Source organism: Micropterus dolomieu, linkage group LG10, assembly GCF_021292245.1.
Source record: "Micropterus dolomieu isolate WLL.071019.BEF.003 ecotype Adirondacks linkage group LG10, ASM2129224v1, whole genome shotgun sequence".
Lineage (NCBI taxonomy): Eukaryota > Metazoa > Chordata > Actinopteri > Centrarchiformes > Centrarchidae > Micropterus > Micropterus dolomieu.
This window is the reverse complement of record NC_060159.1, coordinates 22,110,442-22,131,505: the sequence shown is the minus strand read 5'-3', so window position 1 is coordinate 22,131,505 and position 21,064 is coordinate 22,110,442. Positions and strand designations below refer to the sequence as shown.

The window sequence follows — 21,064 nt, the reverse complement described above, 5'->3', positions numbered from 1 at the left end:
ACACTAAATTTATTTGATTTAGTTATTAGTTACTTTGCAGATTCAGAATACAACACACAAATTAACTAGCAAACTATATCATTTATTAACACAAGTAAGCTATCTAGGAGTATATAAAGTAATTAAATTATTTTCCACCTTTACCAGTCAATGTACACAGTAATGCATCACTAACTATAATCCAAAAATATATTATCTATGATTCTGAAATAGGCCATTCTGCAGGACAAGCACTTTAACTTTTTGGTACTTGATACTAATATTTTTGTACTTTTTGAATGCAGGACTTTTACTTGTAACAGAGTATTTTTACCGTCGAGTACCTCTACTTTTACTTAAGTAAAGATCTGAGTACTTGCCATCTCTCTCTCTTCCTGCATTTCCCCTCTCTATATAATACTGTAATACTGTCAAATAGAGGCAAAAATGCTCTAAAATCCATGTATCAATGTAATAAATGATTATATTTAAACACTAAAAAACTTTATTAATGTTCTAGGGACACACTCTGTACTCAATATTTAGGTAGGTTTTGTCTGTGTTTATGTAGATCATAACTAAACTGATGCAATCATATACATATAAACTGTTGTGAGCTCATTTCAAGAAGACTTTTGTATTTGTAAACATATCATTTAATATGTATTATATATAAAGAATACAGGGACTTACGAATTCCTGTTCATGGTTGTTGGCAAAGAAGTGCTGTAGTCTGCAGGGCCAGTCGTCCCTTCGCCGCAGTAACCCGTAGGTGCTCCGGGACCCACACATATAACAGTTCCAGGGGTCTTCTTTGATGGCTGCTGCCGCCGAGCCGGCGCCTACTAAAAGATCCACACACTCCACACAGAAACACCTGCAAACACACCACGAGACATGTGTTTTTGTTGCATTTCTTTATTTACTTTTTTAGCAAATACTGATTTATTATTTTGTAGACTGAAATACCCACTGAACCGCCATCATCTGCTGTTCTTAAATATTCTTACATTAATGGCATTCGGCCTAACTGACTTCTTCTGCTTGACAATGTTACTTACTTTACATATTCAGATTATTAATAAGAAATCAACTAATGAGTCTCAATATATGCTGTGTTGAGCTGGTGCATGTTGGCAGTGATGAGGTTAGAGACTAGATGCCAAAATAAACTGTATATTCACATAAATAAATGTGCTCCACACAAGTTGGCTGACTCACCAATAAAGGGAGCTAGTCAGTCATTTATCAAGTTTCGACATTTATGTGTAAATTGTTTCTGTTGATGTGAAATCCAAACCTTTGCCCTGGCAACAAAAAGAAGCAATTGCTTTTGCCAATCCCAAATTCAACAGTGTATACATTACTGTACTGACCTACAGCAGTTGTTGTTGCCACACATGAGCACTTCCCTGCCTCCACAGCAGATGGTGCAGTAGGACTGGTAGCCGTCGTCGTCGTACTGGTAGGCACACTCCAGGAATGAGTTCTGCAAGAGCACAAAACAGGATCAAACAGAGGCAGAGAGGGAGTGTGTCTTTGTTGTCCACCATAATAAAATCTTAAGCGTCTACGTTTGTTCATTCAGTTGTTTTACATGTGTCTGTGTATTATCTGTTACCAAAGCTCAACAACAGTGTCACTACTTTTAACACAGAGAGAAAAGCAGAGTAAGCTATTTTTAAGGATTTAGCCCATTGACGAATTGCAGCATCCATGGATATTTGTTGTTTAAACAATTTATCAAACTGAAATGTCAAATATGCTCTGTTAAACTTCTCAATTATGATGATTTAAGACTTTTCTCTGTTTTATATCATTGTGAATTTTATGTAATTGGGTTTTGGACTGTTGGTCAAACAATTCAAACAATCTTATCTTGTTACCTTGGGCTCAGAGAAATTAGGTTAGACATTTTTCATATTTTATAGACAAAATGAATAATCCATGAAAAAATCCATGATGAAAAAAAAAACAAACAATAGTGAAATAGTCAATAGTTGCAGCCTTAGTCTGTATGCAGTAGTGTTTGGTATTTGCAGTCACATCCTGCCTGTGTGTATCAATATTTGCATTAATTTATTGTTACTAGGGCAGGGTGATGCAATTGAAATCCATCAATATCAATAAGAAAATGTTTTATATACATACAGTATACAATATGGCAAGGCAACATCAAATGTAAAATAATCAAACTAATGTTTAATCTAATGACCTGTTTCACACCAGACCCCTCAAATGCATGAAATAAGGATCAGGATTTTGTAAGATGTCTGGTTTTAACTGGGAGAATCCTTACCTTGCAACCCTGGCACATTGCTCCCCCGAAGAGAGGATGCTCCAGAGAGACGTTGAGGCTTCCACAGGAGATGCAGATATCTGAACAAACACAGACACACAACACAGACATGAATATTAAATGTATTTATCATATTTAACACCTTGTTTAGCCTTTTGATTACATTAATGCAACGATTTAAGACTTTTACTACCCTTCAGCAAACCAATGTGCTTATGGTCAATAACAAAGACTTGGCCAGGTATAATGATTTATAAGTTTTAAATGTATTTTCCAGCTCATAATGCATTTTGGATGCACAGGTCCTCACTCCCATCCACCAGTAAATTATTACGGTAGGTCTTGCTGCATAAATTAAAGAAAAAAAAGAACAAGAATTGGATTCCAGAGATGTTTTGCCTGATTTACAGAAACCCCATCACTGTGGAAAACTGAACATTGACTGAACCCCAAAATGATTTAAGATATTAAATTTATGTTTAACTGATGCAAAATGTGTAAAATTAACCCCTATTGACCGTGACAGGAATGACACAGCTGATAATGTATTAGCAGCCTAATAAACAGTGTAATAAAATGTAAGGATGCAAACCAAGTTACCTCAAATGAAAAAAAAATGTTTTGTAGTGCCAGATAATGAGAAACAATTACATTTTTTTAACAATATATGATCGCTTCAGAGGGTAATGTTTTTTTAAAATAATGATATAGGTCTTATATTTAATGGTTTGTCACCTTTCTAATTCATTTAGAGGGATTTATTATTAGGTTTTGACAAATAGTGATTGTTAACGTTACTGCAGCCATTAAAATATTACATAATTAATACAAGTCAAGTCAATTTTAATTATATACAAATCTGACATTTAAGAACGATACTTCTGAAATGTTTACCTTCTATGTTCCTGGTCTTCTTTTTTATCTCAAATATGAGTCTCTCTGGAACAAAAGAAAAACACATTTACACTTCATATTGAACACATACAGACAGTTTATTAAGAATTTAATTATTCATATAAACAGTAAATAAGTAAGTCTTGCATCTCCAAAACAGAAGTTATAGATATTAATAAAACCTGCCTTCATTTTTGATTCCCATCACATTTTTTTATGTAACAATTGTCTATTTTTGATCTAATATTCTGGGAATTTCTCTGCAGCAATGTCAACAGAGACAAGAACATGTATTATTGACCTGAAAATAAGCAGGTAATGGTTAATTTTGGATTTTAGTTAAGCTTACCTCTGGTCCCTTCGTCGATCACCTCTCTGATCTTTGCTTTTTCAGCTGCGTTCTTGCGCGGTTTCTTGGCAGGTGGAGGCGTGTACGCTGCCTCAGGTTCTGCCCACATCTCTGGGTACACTTCCTTATAAGTATTTTTCTCACCTGTGGGGATAAGGACAGAATTAATATCACAAGGAAGTAACAGAAAAAGCAATGATTTTGCTTATTGACCGGCCAGGTGTGCAGAGGTCAGACAGTATGCAGGATTTAAACTTCTCTCTCAAACTCTCTTTTTTCCTGGTTCACATAAATTTTGGTCACTTTGTGTGTGCTCAACAGAGTGCAACACATTGAATGTCCTTGAAGAAAATGCACGAACTGAACAATTATCGCATCGTGTCTTGGCCCTCTCTCTTTCACTCTGTAGGAACTAGTTAGTTTCAAGATCAACAGCCTGTACTTGAGTGTTTTAAATTAAAAATGTAAACACTAAAAGTGTCCTGCCATTTTATTTTTTAACTATCATCTCAAGGTGATCTATAGGAAATAAATGTAAAACTTGTGTTTTTTTGAAAACAACATAACAATGCGATTTCTTCCAACTTGGTGCTTGCAGCCACTGTATACTGGAAAAACAGGGGTTCAATGCGACACCCAAACCTCCCAAAAGTGTGTATTTACTGAGCAAAATGCTAAGATGAACAGTATCGTCTAGCAGAAACTCCTCTCCTATGTAACATGAATGAAATATCTACATTTAACACAACTTCTTTACATCTGGGCATCCGTCCTCCAGATAAGCCATTAAACTGAGGTCCTGACTCACTCACTGTAGTCATTTAAAATCCCATGGCACTCATCACAAAGGGGGTTCCCCAGTGTCCTGGCAAAAGTCCCACTCTTTCCATCTGGCCACCTAATCATCCCCCAGTGTAATTGGCTCTATGTTTCCCTCATCTCCACCTCAAGCTGATGTGTGGTGAGTGTTCTGGTTCAAAATGGCTGCTGTGCATCACCCATGTGGGTGTTACACTATGGTGGTTGAAGAGAGTTTCCCCCCTTCACTCTGAAGCGCTTTCAGTGTATGTATATATATATATATATATATATATATATATAAATTAAAATAATCCTCCTCTCACCCCTTGCAGGGTGGTATGTGTCATCCTCAAGATCGGGTCCACGGGACCAGAGGCCAGTATATTAGCTGTTCCTAGGACTGCACTCTTCTGGACAGAGACCTCTGATGTTTTACCTGGAATCTGCTGTAGCCACTCTCCCAGTTTGGGGGTCACAGCCCCCAGTGCTCTGATTACAACTGGCACCACTGTTTTCTAGCTCCTCTTTCAGCTCTTGGTATTTCTCAAGCTTCTCATGTTCCAGGCACTTCCTGCCTGCATCTTACATCCTGCTGCTATGTGCTGTACTGTCTCAGGAGCATCCTTGCACAGTCTGCACCTGGGGTCCTGCCTGGAGTGGGTGACCCCAGCCTCTATTGATCTTGTGTTCTTGTGCCGCCATGATTAGTGCTTCTGTGTTGTCCTTTAGTCCAGCCTTTTAGGATTTCTTGATTCTTCAGCCACTTCTTCTATTTGTCTGTGGTACATGCCGTGCAGCCAACAGGTTCTTTGTCTTCCTTGTCCTCACCCCCGGGTTTCTGCTGCCTGAGGTATTCACTAAGCCCTTCATCTTTGGGGGCCATCTTCCTGATGTATTCCTGGATCTTTCTCATTTCATCCTGGACAGTGGTCTTAACTAGCCCTCGGCCTCCCTCGCTACGCTTGGTGTACAGTCTCAGGGTGCTGGATTTGGGGTGAAACCCTCCATGCATTGTGAGGAACTTTCTTGTCTTTTTGTTATTTTTATTTATTTATTTATTTATTTTAAACCTGTCCTGCCCAGCAGCCTGGTATAGAGTATGATAACCTGGATACCATATTGTGCCAGAGAGATTTTACTTTAACAAGAGCGTATTAATATACTCCTTTGTCATTTGTCACCGGGCCGGACAGGGGGGCAGACACGGGGATAGGGGGGCACAAACAGACAGCACAGAGAAAGGACAAGACCTACAAGAGAAGGGGGATGGAAGGTGGGGACAACAGGGAATAGCAGAGGGAAACACCAATTGCAGAAAGCAACGAAACCTACAATAGAACAGAGAGGGGGGCTTGGGGAGGAGAAAAACAACAACAAACAAAACCAAAAACAATAAAAATAATAATAATAGTAAAAGACAACCAGCTATCTTGTCTTGATGTCAGTAGGCTCTATCTCCTCCTTTGGCCAGTTTATTATACCAGCGGGGTATCTTGACTGGTATGTGTTGATGGCTCGGATCTTGTTTTTCCCATTCAGCGGACTTTTCAGGTCCTGCCTTAGTCTCTTTAGGTATTTGGCAGTGGCAAACTTTGTTGCTGCCTCCTCATGGTTTCCGTTAGCCTGCGGCACCCCAAGGTATTTGTAGCTGTCCTGAACATCTGCAATATGGCCTTCTGGTAGTTCAACCCCCTCGGTTCTGATCATTTTCCCTCTTTTTGTTACCATGCGACCACACTTGTCCAGTCAAAATGACATTCCAATGTTGTTGCTGTAGATCCTGGTAGTGTGGATTCTGGCATACAGCTTGATGTCTATATATACATATATATATACACATGTTGCAACAAGTGTAACCACAGTGACTGTGATGTCCTGAAGCCAAAACAAATACACGAGGAGAGGATGAGAATGACAAACGGAAGAGGAGATTGATTCGTGCCATTCTGTGACCCTGCAGCATTATGGGAGTGAGAGGAAGGAAAGAAAGAAGCAAATGAGTGAATGTAGAGAAGCATAAGTAGGGATCTGTATCACTGCACCAAGGGATGGTCACAGAAGGAGGCAAAGGTTGAAGAGGCAAGGAAAAAAGTAAGGAAGGAGATACTAGTTCTTTGCAATCGCTGTGTGTGTTAATAAATATGTTTATACCCTCTGGAGGGTCCAGTGATTGTGGACCACTGGGAAGGAAGCCAGTCATGGCCCACTCTATCATCTGTCTGGTTTGAATCTCTACGCCATCTGCATCATCGCTTGCATCACAGGAAGGAACTGGCCTTCCAGCTCGTACACTGGCCACCTAGACGAAATAAACACACACACACACACAGTTAGTAAAACATGTCAAATGTGAGAGATAAATATGGTACTTATGGCTGCACATGAAGTATAAAAGTGTATATTTGCTGCTTGTTTATAATTTAACAGAAGTTCTAATGAATCATAACCCAGTGTGATGCCGCAGAAGTAAATGACCATGTGTTCTGTGTTACTTACAAGAAGAAAATGAAGCATTGTTGGACTGAAAAACAACCCACAATAATATGAGATTGAAACTAATGTTCCCACATGTTACCACTCATACATTTGTGGGCAGAGCTAGATGAGAAGAACACCTCCACAAATGCAAATCTGCAAATCTTGTTACATAAGAAATGAATGACTAAAGTATGACCTTTAGACCTGAACATTTATATTTTGGTATTTTAGATGTTGGACTTCATCCAGAGAGAAATTCAGTGCAACAGGAAAGAAACTATGAGCCATCAAAAATGACACAAAACCACACACCCCCTGATGTTAAAATGGCGGGTTTGTTACCTGCAGAGCCTCAAAGATGGCTTTCCGATACATGGACTGTTTGTTGTAGGTGGGCTGGTGGAAGGCAGATGAGAAAGAGCTCAGAGGCATCAGCTTCTCCACACAAACCTGCAAAACAAAGAAATTATAATGAATGCCATCAAGATTAAAAGAAAAAAAGCAAATAAATATATCATTAAATTCTCAACAAGGCCTCTGTAAATACATATTTTTTTAGGAAAGATGGCTCAAAAGGCAAGGGGCTTTGGTGAAGGATATATCTGTCTTATAAAAACGGGCTTTTTTACTAAATACTAAATTTAAAAAGTCAAACAAAGAAGGGAGAAAATCAAGGTGATCTTGAATCGTAAAAATAAAAGACAGCATAAAGCATAAAATCGGAATAGTGAGGTTATAAATAGTTGGGGTGTTAAAGACATTAAGCCACTGCATTATGGCCAAATTACTTCCCTAAAAATAAGACGTTCTCGCTTTCTCTCTTACTCTTTGTGGAAGGACTTTGGGTCCCCTTTCTGAGCATCTTCTGTGACTCTGCTGGGGATTTAACACACATTATACAAGGATTTGATCAATTTATTTAAGGGGCTCCTCAATAAAAAATACTTACCACAGAGAACTTGCCGTCTCCAAACCACATCACCCAGCGAGTTCCATCTGCAGCTCGACTTCGGCCGCTCATCCACCAGGAAACGATCCTTCCGGGCCACCATGAGAAACCTCGCAGCTTCCCAAACACCAGAGTGCCGATGCCGAAGCCCCTGCCATCCTGTTAGCACACGGAAAACAAGGTGGCTGTCAAGAGAGTACAGACAAAAGAGTCCAGTTTCACCCTGATCTTGTGATGTAAGATAACAAGAAACTGTCCAATTCAAAAGTTATTGAAAAGGGCAAGTGTTTCTTACAATAATTACAGATCCCGCACACTTTTTTATACCCTTGACCAAAGTCCAGAGGGACTGAAGCAAGTATGATCAAGAAATTGTGATGCTGAGCAAGAGCAGTGTGAGGCATCTTCTTTTCTCAAGAATGAAGTGATAGTTTCCAGTAAGTGAAGATAGTTGGATGTGCAAATATCTCCTATATAAACAGTAATTACATATGAAAAGTAATGTAAAGACTACTTAATTAAACACAGATACAAACTAAAACATTTATCAGTCCACTATTTTTTGTGTATATTTTTTAAACTTTGTTTTGTCCCCTGGAGTTTTATGATCCCTGTATTGTTCTTTTTTTGTCTAGTGCTATTTTTTTCTCTTTAAAGCACTGTGTAACTTTGTTAAGAAAGGAAAATCACTTTTTCAAGTCCAAAAATGGAAAATTTACAACATAACAAAAACATGACATTTCAGTCAGCGTTACCTGATATACCTACATCAGGATGTGATTCAGGCTGTAATGTCCTGTTTTTCTACTTTGACTAAATGTTCCATTTTTGACCTAAAGTGATACCAAGTGTCGCTTTAAGCACCATTTTAATGGTTCAGTGTCTAAAAGTTTGTCACTATTAGAGTTTACAGTAGAGAGAGAGTAAAGTTAGCTCGCCGGCTAACGCCGAGCAATTGCTAGCATTATCTGGTGCAAAGTTGTATTGCTTTCCACATTACTTCACCAGCTAACACGATCCATATTACAATTCTGTGTACCACAGGTATGACTATATGTCAAAGTGTTGATTTAGCCTGGAAGAAAGGATGTAACGGTACAAAGCAAATGTGTAGCAATTTGTTTACTAGCCTATACTGATGCAAGGCAGGGCAGCCAGCTAATGCTACATTAGCTGTACCTGTCTTCGTAATGTTCTATTTAGATTTATTGTAATATTACCAACACTCAGGTACACAGCATCTACACCGTCTCAGTCGTTGTAACTTATGTGACCCAAATAATATCCATGATTATGCTCGCTCATGAGTTCAAGAGCATGTGTACAAGCACACATCTGGTTGCAATCTTAAAACTGCACTGCTAGTGGTCTCCTGAAAACTACATAATGCCCATTTAACTTAAGCATTGTTTTGTTAGTTACTTTAAAGTTACAGTGTGTAGGTTTTAGTGGCATCTAGTGGTGAAAGTTGCGAATTGCAAACAAAGGCTCAGTCACCACTCACCCCTCCCTTTGCAAGCACGAAGGAGAAGCTACGGTGGCCGACACGCTCTGTTGGCTCCAGTGCTAAATAATATGTGTGGTCCTCCATTTGTCCAAATTTCACTTCTCTTTTTACTTCTAATAAACCAGACTAATACTACTTCTTCTTCCTTCTTCTTCTTCTTCCCCTTATTCTTCTTCTTCTTTTTCTTCTTCCTTTTTCTTCATATGTATTCAACGTAGTGGCGAAACACGCTCTGTAGAGCAGTTTGTCCGTTTGGGCTACTGTAGAAACATGGCGGCGCAACATGGCGACTTCCATGTAAGGGGACCCGCGGAGTATGTAGATAGAAATGGCTCATTCTAAGGTAATAAAAACATAACTGTTCATTATGTAAGGTCTTTATACACCACTGAAAACATAGTTATGTATATTATATTGCATTTCTGTCAATAGATCCTCCTAAATATTACACACTGGACTTTTAAACAGTAAAGATGACTTCCTGCATTTTTTATCCTGCATACCAGAGGTGGGAGTAAGTCACACATGTCCAAGTCAGAAGCAAGTCTCAAGTCTTAACCTTCAAGCCTCATTCAGTCATACAAAATTCTTAGGAATTCGGTTTGTTTAAACAGTTTAAGAGAGGTGGCAATTCAACTGTATGATCATTTTGGAAGATGTAGTGAGTGTTTCTGTTCTAACTATATTGAACTATACACAAAGGTGTTTCTATTATTTAGTCTACTATTGGCTTCACTGATTATTGAAATTGGGTAGAAAAATAGAGTAATAGAAACATGTGTCAGTAACGGTAAGCTCTTAACATTCCTGTAAAATTAGTTTTAAACGCCTATTCAAGGTATATCCAAAGTTAAATGAATTCAGTTCTTGAACCATTTGGAGTAAATGCATGGTTTTGGGGTTTTGGAAAAAGCAATCTCATTAAGAAGCAGACAGTTTTGCAGTTGCATTATACATTTGAAGGTTGTATTCAGGCTGTCAAAATGACTCAAATGGATGTGAAAAAAATTAAAGATAGAAGTTAAAGCCTACCGATCACACAATACAAGTGAACCACCGCATCCCCCGACGATTGAGACAAAAGACAATGATATTAAGGATCAACACTGTTCCTGTAAAGCTGGGTAGGCCTCTATTCATTATTACAATCATTAAAAAGCAGAACAGTAGGGATTTATTACCTTTCATTCAGTAGGAAGTTAGCTAGCATTAGCTAACTAACATTACATTAACAATCCACAGCTGACATTTTTCTGGATTTATTTTTAGGGAATAAATCTTCTCCTATCAGCCTCTCTGGGTCGCAACTGTAACTATTACAAGTGCCCCCAGGAACAACGTTTGACCATATCTTGGAAAATTACAGCCAAAAAAAGCTAGAAAACTACTCTTTTGGCATTAGAATCAATGGAGCGCAGCCGTGAAAGTGTCGCTCAGTTAGAGCGAGTCCTATACTGCGCTGTGATTGGCCAGCCGTGTATTCAGGGCGTGGCTTAGCGAAGGGTCAACTGTAGGCTGTGTACGGGATATGTGTACTCCTATTGGGTCAAATTATCTGTCAGTCGAAAGGTGTAATGTGTTTTGGACTAAATATTTTTATTTAACTGGATCGTCTGGACTTTTGACAATGTAACCATTTTTGTTGGAATATAATCGATCGGTTTATTAAGTTACTATGAAGCTTCAAAGGTGAGTCGCATCAATTTTGATTGTACTGGTTGGTCTGACAGAGGCGCTGATTGTACCCGCTGTTGTGAATGTATCTTAAAATGGTTTGCATTGGTCGAATCACAAGGATTTTAGCTTTCAAACGGTGTATCATATAGCAGTTGTGGGCACATAACGAGAGCTGTCATCAGGACCTGTTACCACCAGGAATGTTTAGAGGTTTTCACATAAAGTTGCAACAGCGCCAAACTGCAGCCAAACAACTGTTTGTGGCTTAAAGGAGACCTATCATGCTTTTCCACATTTTATGACTTTTCCACAATGTTAGAATGTTGGATGTTCATGTTGAACATGACCAAAGCTTCAAAAAATGAGGTTAAAGTATTTAAAAGAAATCCCTGTGAGCAAAAACCTCAGATTTCCTCCTGTTCTGAAGGCTCTGTTTTGGTTTCAAACTGCTTTTTCTACCATCGCTCCCTTCTACATAATACAGAGCCAGACGGAGCTGGTGTTCCATATATAGGCGTGTGCTCCCATAGCAACGGCCCAGCAACAGCTCAGTCTGTTCTGCCCAGCAACAACAACAGCCTGGTAACATGCTTCAGGTCTTGGCCAATCAGAAGACAGTGGGCTTTGAGAGGGGGGCCTTACAGAGACAGAAGCATTTGGAGCTTGTTTCACACAGAGGCTGAAATGAAGGCTTACATGAAGTCAGTATAAGAAAATAAAATGTTTTTTTGAACTTTGAATCATGCAAACTGCCATACAGGAGTCACAGAACTACAATATAGGTCTGGAAAAGCAGTTTAAAAGTCTCCTTTAAACGTGACGCTAGCTTTCTCTGTGTTTGCCCACCTTATGTTAGCTAAAAAGCCACAGTCACGTAACGAAACTTACCTTTCTTTATGGGTTCAGTAGTGACAGATGAAGTTGGATTTTGTGGTGGTCGTGTCACTGATTTTTGAGCTGCAGATCTTGCACATCACTGGTCTTTGCTTCTTATCGTCATTGACAATATAATCCTTGAATGTCTGTGTTGTACTACATGTAACGGTCTTTTTCTATGCCACTGTTACGGAGATCCAGACCACTAACATTAAGTGAAGCACACATGGTTGCAGGATTATGCGCAATTGTTGTCCGAATGACCGAATTAAAGTATTTATTTAAAAAATCAAGCAAATTTCAAGACATCTGTCTCAAGTTAAAGTTCAGTCGAGTCTTTTGTCTGTTTTAGTCAAGCAAGTCTCAAGTCTTCAAATTTGCAACTCGAGTATGACTCAAGTCAAGTCATGTGACTTGAGTCAAGTCATGCGACTCGAGTCCCCCACCTCTGCTACATACTTACTTATTTTGGAGAAACTTCAGAGAAGTCATTAATTCAACAGACTCATTAATAAATTTACCTGGTACTCTACCTCGCTGGGTGTGGCCTGTTCTCCACTTGCAACCGGCTCTGGTGTCACAGCGACTGTTGGAGAGGCGGGGTCTGTGTGTTGTTGTGAAGGGGGAGGTGCTGGGCTGGCTGGCTCCTCCTCTTTGTGAAAGTCACCCTCTGATAGGTCGTCCATCATGTTCATCTCTGCCTCTCTGTACGCCCGTCGCTCTGCCTGTGAAGGGAGAACAACCACAGGAACGCAGACACCTTTCAAAATATATATTTTTACATGTGTCTTTGGTATTTAGGCTTGCATTGTATATGTATAGATCCTTGCCTAATGGCTGGACCTGTTCTGAAATCAACTCCATGTACAGTTGAAACCAAACTAACTACAGCACAAAATGATAAAAGGCGACACAAACAGGACTCCCATGGGCTCATCAGGCTTAAAAGGCAGTAATTCCTCATTAATCCGCAAAAAGCTAATTGATGATATACACAAACTGAAAAAACGCACAAAGTAACACAATGTCTGAATATTTATTTTGAACTGTGGCAATGATTTCTTAAATAAACTCTTGGTCTGGGAACAGTCTGTTGCCATTTTTGACCTCATCTGTGCATAATTACAAGACAAACAAAATTCCTTGTTATGCTACTAACTCCTGCACTATGTTTGCCAGCACCAAGTCCACAGCATTCACCATTTATGGCTGTTTTGTTGTTCAAATCTTCCTTTAGGGAAAACTCCTCCACATACACTACATAACCTCCTCCACTAGAGCTGACAACTTTTGATAGATTCCAACTCATTTAGGTGTTTCATCATGTAAAAATACAGTTCTATAAATGTGAGGATTTACTACTCTTCTACATACATACCCTTTTAGTTAACAAAAAGAGAGAAAAAATGCAATTATAAAGACATTTAATTATACTTTTGGTGACTTTTGATGAGCAGAAAGAATTTGGTGAATTAGAAAAAGTCAATAACGAAACTTTTATTATTAGCTGCGGGCTTAATCACCAATGCCAATCATACCAATGCCACCATAACGACTACTACTTCTTCTACAATCAGTCAATCAATCAATCAATCAATCATTCAGTCAATCACTCAATCAAACTTTATTTGTATAGCGCCTTTTGTAGAAGTTAGAGCAAGAGCTTTACAGATGACTGTCAAGCTGATAATAAGACTAAGCAAATGTAAAACAATAAAACAATTTCAGAAACAGAAGGAAAAATTATGAATATTTTATAAAAAAAATGGGAAATAATAGATAAAAAAATAGATAAGAGGGAGTAAAACATGAATACAATAAAATAAATGATCATGAAAAAATCACCATAAAACATTATTATCAAAAGCCAGGCTACAGAGGTAGGTTTTATGTTTACTTTCAAGATATCAACACTAAACAGCTCTCAGTATTAGAGCTAACGTAGGAAACGTTGGAGAAACTAGCAAGTGACAGCTAGATTTTGAAAGTATCCCACCGATGTAAAGAGAATTTCAACAAATATTACAAAAAAAATGAATCTGAAATAAATTGCCTACCTCAGCTTTAATAATACTAATAACACACTACTAAAAATATTACTTATTCTGCATGTAAGTGTGGTGGCACATGTACAACACAAGGCTTAGCGTCTACATTTATTTTGCGTTTTAGTAGTTTTACCTTCTAGTTACAGTTTATCAAAACAAAATTGGTTCAGATTAGATGCTAAAATGTCTTATTTATTCTATGTTAATCTAAACAAACAAACAATCAAACCTTAAGGCCACAGGTACATGTTTTAACATATGACATTTCATCATCAAACCTATCTACTGTGTGAGCCATTATTTTTAAGAATGAGTTACAGTTACAACACTTACAACTCTTGTATCAGCTACATTCACTTTTTCCTCACCACACATTATTGTTATTGATCATGTCTGACTGTCCAGTGCCTGCTGAGGCCATTGTCCCCTCATTTATGCTTTCACAAAAGTTGCTCATCTATCGTAACATTTTTTGTTTTATTCCTGTTTGCTTAGAGGCAAACACACTAAAGGAGGTCCTACAATTTTTGTTTTATGTGGATCTTTCCAGCTAATGTGATGGTTGCTCTAGATCAAGGCCTTAGTGCCCCAGGCTGGAGGAACAATCCTTTAATTGTTCCTCTAAACAGGAAGTGAGTGGGGAGAAAGGGTGCGGTGGGGAGGTAGTTCAACGGGTTCAGCTTGGGAAGGAGAGAGAGACAGAGAGAAGACAAAGAGAGGGAGACAGAGTAAATAGGATTATATTATAAAACTGTGGAATATAATACAGACAGAAAGAGAGAGGATCATGTTTAGTGGAAGACATGAAGACAGGAAATTCATTACAAAAGATTCGGTTTTCAAGTTAAAGTCAGTTTTTCCACTTTGTTATTCTACAATAGTGATTTAACCTTAAGTGTATTACGCTTAGGAAAGTATTGAAATCTTTACCTCATGTAAAAGTAGCAATATCACTGTGTACAAATACACCATTACAAGTTAAAGTACAGTCCTGCATTTTTAATTTCATATCAGTAGAACTCCAAAAGCAATAAATTTTACTTTTTTTATTTAAGGAATTTTTTTAGAAATACACTTATTCACTTTGTGGCATAGAGTTATATGAGAAGATGGATAACACTGTCATAGCATAAGGCCACAGCCAGCTTAGCTTAGCTTAGCATAAAGACTGGAAACAGGACCCTGGCTCTGTCCAAGGATAACACATTCAGCCTACCAGCACCTCTAAAACTCACTAACTAACATGTCATAGCTTGTTTGTTTAATCTGTATAAAAACAGAAATGTAGGGATGTGGGATTTCTTAGCCAGGTGCAGTGATTTCCCACGTAATCCCCCATGAAACCACAACCTGATACTTTTACACATTGTTTTTTATACAGATTACACAAAAAACACATAATAGGTTCATTAGAGAGCTTTGGAGGTGCTGGTAGGTGGATTTTGTCATGTTGGGATGGAGTAAGGCAAGCTTTTCCCCTATTTCCAGTCTTTATGCTAGACTAAGCTAACAAGTGGCTGCAGCTTCATATTTAATAGACAGACAGAGAGTAATATCAAACTTCTTATCTAAATCTCAACGAGAACGCAAACGATATTTAATATATTTATAATAGTAGTGAAGTAGAACTACAACGCTATCTGAACTGAGAGGAGGCGGAGGCGCTGCAATATGTCAATTCTCGCACGAGCAGTAGCCTTTCTTTTCACATCAGAAGTGCTCGTCTCTCTCGTTCTCTGTTTAGACACATCTGACAAATAGGTGGAATAAGTAATTTACGGAAACACGTGTGGGAAAAAATCAAGCTAAACAAAGAGCAGGGAAAATCAAAAGGGTTGGCTGACAGTGATTGTTTTATCAGAATTAGTTCTTTAAAATCATATATATATAATTTATGTAGTTTATAGAAGATTATAAGTGTGTTTTCTTGACAGATTTGCTCATGGCATGGAAAATAGACCAGATGTCGAAACTATTGCTACAGATCTCGAGCCAGCCACGGCGCGTGCTGTCTGAACATCCCAGTTGGTTAAGATGTGCGCCAAAAGTAAGTGGACAGCGCTTTGCAGGGTTTCCACCGCCTGTTTGAACCTGGCATTACTATAAAGTAACATAAAATTAAAGTACACACGCCTCTAAATCATGACCAAATAAAAAAAAAGCTTAAAGTCGAAGTACGGCTGACATTGTTTGATTGACAATCAAAATATGGGAAACCCAGTGTGGAAACATTGCGACAGTGAGTGCTCAGCTTAAAAAGAGACAAATTTAAAAATAATCATGACCTCACTAGTAACTACACAGCAAGAATCTCACTGCGGCCCAGATGGTAAATCCTGCGACTCCTCCAGAGCATTTCCACAAACTAAAAACATTTACATATGGGAAGAAGGGGAGGGATGACGGCATAAATTCAAGTGGAAGAGACAGTAAACGTGAGCGTTGGGTCATGACAGTTCTCTCCTCTGTTTGACCCCGAGGTCACAAAGTCACTCTCCCCTGCTTCTGTTGACCTATGACCTCATTAAATCCTAATCAGCCTGTTACACGGATCATAGGCAGACCACACACACAAACATACACACACACACACGTGCACTGTAAGGGAAACTCCATATGTCGTCACTAGTTTCTAAAACATCCTGGATGCTTGAGCAAAAAGTCTGGATTTTCTCTTCCTACAACTCAAGTATCGGTGTGTCCAAAGTCCATATCAAATACATACTGTAAGCAAATCTTGAGTATGTACTGCAAAAGTGATATACTCAAACTATGTTTAATTGATATTAATTTTATATTTTAATATTTATTTTATCTGTAACAGGTGAAATGCTGGTGGCTTGTGTTTATAAACCAGCTACTTTTGAACAGCTTCATTATGTTTTTCAGATATTTATCTTATTTATTAATGTATATACTATCAATTCCACATATAGTGTTTAAACCTACAGTCTTTGAATTATTTTGCTGTGTGATATGTTTTGGGTTTTTTTGTTTCTCTTATTGGTGTTTTTGTTAACATTGGTGGAAAGTTGCTGCATACAATGCCTTTGCAGTGATAAATAAAGTTGCATTAAATTAAATTGAATTGAACACATCTTACTATATTCTGATTTATAATTTTCAATGATGGATTAATAAATATTACCACTTTCTACATCAAGGACCCGATTTTACTGCTGGAATCATTTGATTTCCACCTCATCTCATCATCAGCGCTTAGTTGCTGTGAAGGAAACGTGATCATTTCTGTCAGCATCTGGACCGGATCATCTCATTAGAAGACTTGGACGTATTGCTGCGAGATATCAGCCAAAATCCTGCTTTCTGGATGAAACTGTTTGTTGCCTGGTGACTTTGGATGATTGAACGCTCCATCAGGAAGCTTTGCTGCTTTTAGGGATGCGATGACTCACTAACGACAGATGAATCTGTATTCATCTGCTCAGATTTCTATGAAAACAACACACCGATCGAAGAGTGGTACTCAAAAAAAACCCTGCTGCTCTTATAACTTCTTTCTGATTAAATTTACACAGTAGTAAAAAAATGTTTTACAAAAATAGTGTCTAAAATGAACTGTAACAATTTTTCCATTCTTTTTAAAAATAAGAAAGTGTGTCCTGTCAAATACTATATATATATTATATATATTTTCTGTACAGTGAGCTGGAAAGTGGGCCTACTAACCTATTAAAGTGCATTAATTAGGCCAGTAGATGGCATTTTAACAGGAAGGCTTCCACTCTGCAGGGCCTCATTCAAGGCTTCAACTCTTGTAATCATTTAATAAATGTTCTATAAATGTTCAATGAACATTTGATTTGATTAATTTGAATCATGAACGAATTAGCACTTAAAGGTCCGGTGTGTACGTTTTAGTGGCAACTAGTGGTGAGGGTTGGAATTGCAACCAACTACTCACTCGCCATCCACCCTTCCCTTTGCAAGTGCACAGGAGGAACTACGGTGGTCGACATGCTCTTTTGGCTCTTGTGCTAAATAATACGTGTGGTCCTCTATTTGTCTAAATTTCACTTCTTTTCTTACTTCTAACAAACCAGACGACTGATACTACTCCTACTACTACTACTATTTCTTTTTTCTTCTTCTTCGTACTTATTGAACGTAGTGACAAAATGTCCTCTGTAGAGCAGTTTGTCCGTTTGGGCTACTGTAGAAACATGGTGGCGCAACATGGTGACGTCTATGTAAGAGAGCCCGCGGTGTGTGTAGATAGAAATGGCTCATTCTAAGGTAATAAAAACATAACTGTTCATTATGTAAGGTCTTTATACACCACTGAAAACATAGTTATGCATATTATATTGCATTTCTGTCAATAGATCCTCCTAAATATTACACACTGGACCTTCAATTTATCTGCTATTTATTTTATTTACTTAATTTTACTCATGCATATTTGTTGACAGAGGATTTCATCATAACTGTTTTGAATATTTTACCTCAGATATTTTAATGATCTGCTGTTTTAAGTGTTTGTCATGTTCTGACTATTACCAATAGTTTCAAACCACAATTAACCATCTGGGGCGGGTATTTATCAAGCTTCTCAAAGTGCCATTTTAGTCTTAAGTGTTGAGAATTCATGAAATTTACTCCTACTTTTAAACTTAAGAATAAAAGCAAGTTATCAAATTTCTCAAAGCTAAGAATCACTCTTACTCTCCCAGTTATTTAAGACAGCTCAAAAGATCTCTCAAGTGGTTAGAAACTGCCAGTAGGGGCTTGTGATGACACTGTGGAGACAGAGACATGCATCATCCAGGAAAGGAAGAATGTTTCTGAATTATTTGATGATGCGCAGTCAATAAGACGGGGTCGGATAGCGCAGGCATAATTTGTCAGCGAGTTGGTGAGGGACGTCATCTGACTTTACACAGTTTTGTGAAAACATTTTCAGTTAAATTGAAGGTGGTGATGACGCTTTGTTTATTTGCCACAGGACAAATTCAGCAATGCTGATCATTTTGGCCGTCACAACCATCAATAAGCCGAATAGTCATGGATACAATTATAGCACTTAGGCTAAGCTCCACACACTGTCACGCGTTTCATCGAGTTCCCAACAACACCCCCGACAGAAGCAAACAAATAGCCAGCAATACAGGAGTAGCAGGCGCATTTGATGGCGCCTATATCATAATTTAATATCTTGAAAATGCTTTATTGTTAAATGTGTGTTGAATATAAACTCCTCTTAGGAATTTAACCATTCAATGTGAATTCATCTGAGAATTTTCTTAAATAAAGAAATCTATTCAGTGATTGATCCTTGGCTACATCTTCATCCAAAATCCTGTTTGCGGTACAGCAAAGTGTCGTAAATCTGTACTAATCGCCCTGCCCTAGAACATTATGTATGCTCTCAAATTTCAACACACTACCTTGGACTTTTAAATGTTATGTTAGTCTAACCCATTGGAGCTGGACAGTGGGTAATTAGTCTCAAGTAGAACACAACTTAAAATGCAATTAAAACTCGTTGCTATAAAAAAAGCTTCCCACAAAGGCTGACTGCCACTGTAACTCAAGTCTTTCATAAAAAGTTAGACACACTGACAAGACAGCTGACCACCAACATGTGTGTATCATTTGTATCTGGATATAACTACTCAGTGGTTTTACTTGTTGCAATGAGTCATAAGACTCTCTTTCACAGACTGCCTCTCTCATTTGGTTGAATGCCTGTTTGATAAAGACACATGATTAATTATTGCTGTTTCAACATGTAATTATGTGTCATATCCACAACACAAGGGCAAAATCATTCTAGTACTGAGCTTAAAACACATTACCTACCAACATTTTGCATATTACAACCCCTTAGCGTATAATTAATGTTTTTTGCTCTGTGTGCACTTCTGCTGATTTGTGAACATCAGATGCTTCTGTGTTTGAGAATTTGCCTTCAAACTCACTTTACAAACACCCTTTTAATTAAATATTAGATGCTAGAAGAGCATGTCAGACTTAATGGCACGAAAAACTAAATGATAACTGCATCTGAGGGATCATTCAAATCAGTTTAAAATATGTTTTAGAAAGATATAAGGTGCAGTGATGCATTTTTGTCAAATGTATTTGTACTAGAGCCCAACACAGTATGGATACTGATTGTGACATTGACATTTTATAGGTAAGAAAAACATAAATTAGTTATTAATTTGGTCTTTTACGTCAATTTTATGGTTACTGAAGAATGGAGGACACTTCTTACACTTCTGTCTGATTTAAATGAGCTCAAACACACCTTATCTTTGGCATTTTTGTACTACATTATCTTGTTTTCTTATTGGCCAAGTAGCTACAATCAGCAGATATAACCTGTCACGCCCATGTACATTATTGGTCAAGCTCTAGTTTGTACCACACCAACAGTAAAATGCAGATGTCTCACATTTTATAAAAACACCCTGAGGTATATTAAGATTTTGTGTTGGTTATGTACCTAAGAATATGTAGTAACATTACAATTAAAATAAAAGAGATCTCAAGAACTGTTATGTGTTTTAACAGAAAATCAAAGTTTGCAGAAATGTTTTTTTATGTGAGAGACAAATAAAAGCAGGAGGGGGTAAAAAGATGAAAAAAGGCTGTAATGTTGTGAGTTACAACTTTGAACTTTGACAAACCCCGCGGCCTGGTCAGTGTTGTCACTCTAAGTGCCGCCCCTCTTGACCTGAGACCCCTCACCCCATGACCTCGCCAATGAGCCATTTCTTAAACCACGCCTCCTTTATGAGCGTGACTGACCCTGACCTCGAGTTGAACCCAACATTGCTCAACACACACATACGCGCGCGCACACACACACACACACACACACCGGGTACAATTAAGAAAGCAGTCAAGTAAGAGAGCAGTCAAGACCCCCCTCTCAGATTGTCAATAGGTGACACACCAAGTGACTGCTCGTTCATTAGCATCGATCGCAGCCGTGGGACATGTTAAAGGAAAACTATCAGCGGTTTTCCATGAAGCTCTCCGGAGGTCCCTCATAATGAAATGGACCAAACAACATCTGTCTGATGAATGTTTAAGGACATGGCTTGGTGTTTTTTCCAGTTATTAACATACTGGGAAGCCATTTGTATGCTGTTCCAGTTAAACAGGGAAAGCCTTAAAAATGAACAGAAAACGTGACTGAACAAAGTCTGTCTGAAGCCTGATGTTAACACTGCAG

The 21,064-nt window shown here is 38.1% G+C and overlaps 1 protein-coding gene across 8 annotated transcripts in view; it reads right to left on the bottom strand.

The window, feature by feature from the left end:
- LOC123977489 (DNA (cytosine-5)-methyltransferase 3A-like) overlaps positions 1-21,064 on the bottom strand; it is a 63,437-nt gene that overhangs the window by 7,023 nt on the left and 35,350 nt on the right. For 6 of the 8 annotated variants that reach the window (XM_046060209.1, XM_046060215.1, XM_046060211.1 and 3 more), the window contains 10 exons: positions 12,331-12,534; positions 7,750-7,908; positions 7,626-7,676; positions 7,143-7,250; positions 6,474-6,621; positions 3,522-3,665; positions 3,173-3,217; positions 2,279-2,358; positions 1,356-1,468; positions 673-856 (listed from right to left, as the gene is read on the bottom strand). In XM_046060209.1, the coding sequence (XP_045916165.1) occupies positions 673-856; positions 1,356-1,468; positions 2,279-2,358; positions 3,173-3,217; positions 3,522-3,665; positions 6,474-6,621; positions 7,143-7,250; positions 7,626-7,676; positions 7,750-7,908; positions 12,331-12,534 (1,236 nt within the window). The remainder of the gene's footprint in view (positions 1-672; positions 857-1,355; positions 1,469-2,278; positions 2,359-3,172; positions 3,218-3,521; positions 3,666-6,473; positions 6,622-7,142; positions 7,251-7,625; positions 7,677-7,749; positions 7,909-12,330; positions 12,535-21,064) is intronic. The other 2 variants (XM_046060212.1, XM_046060213.1) reach the window with 2 other exon arrangements.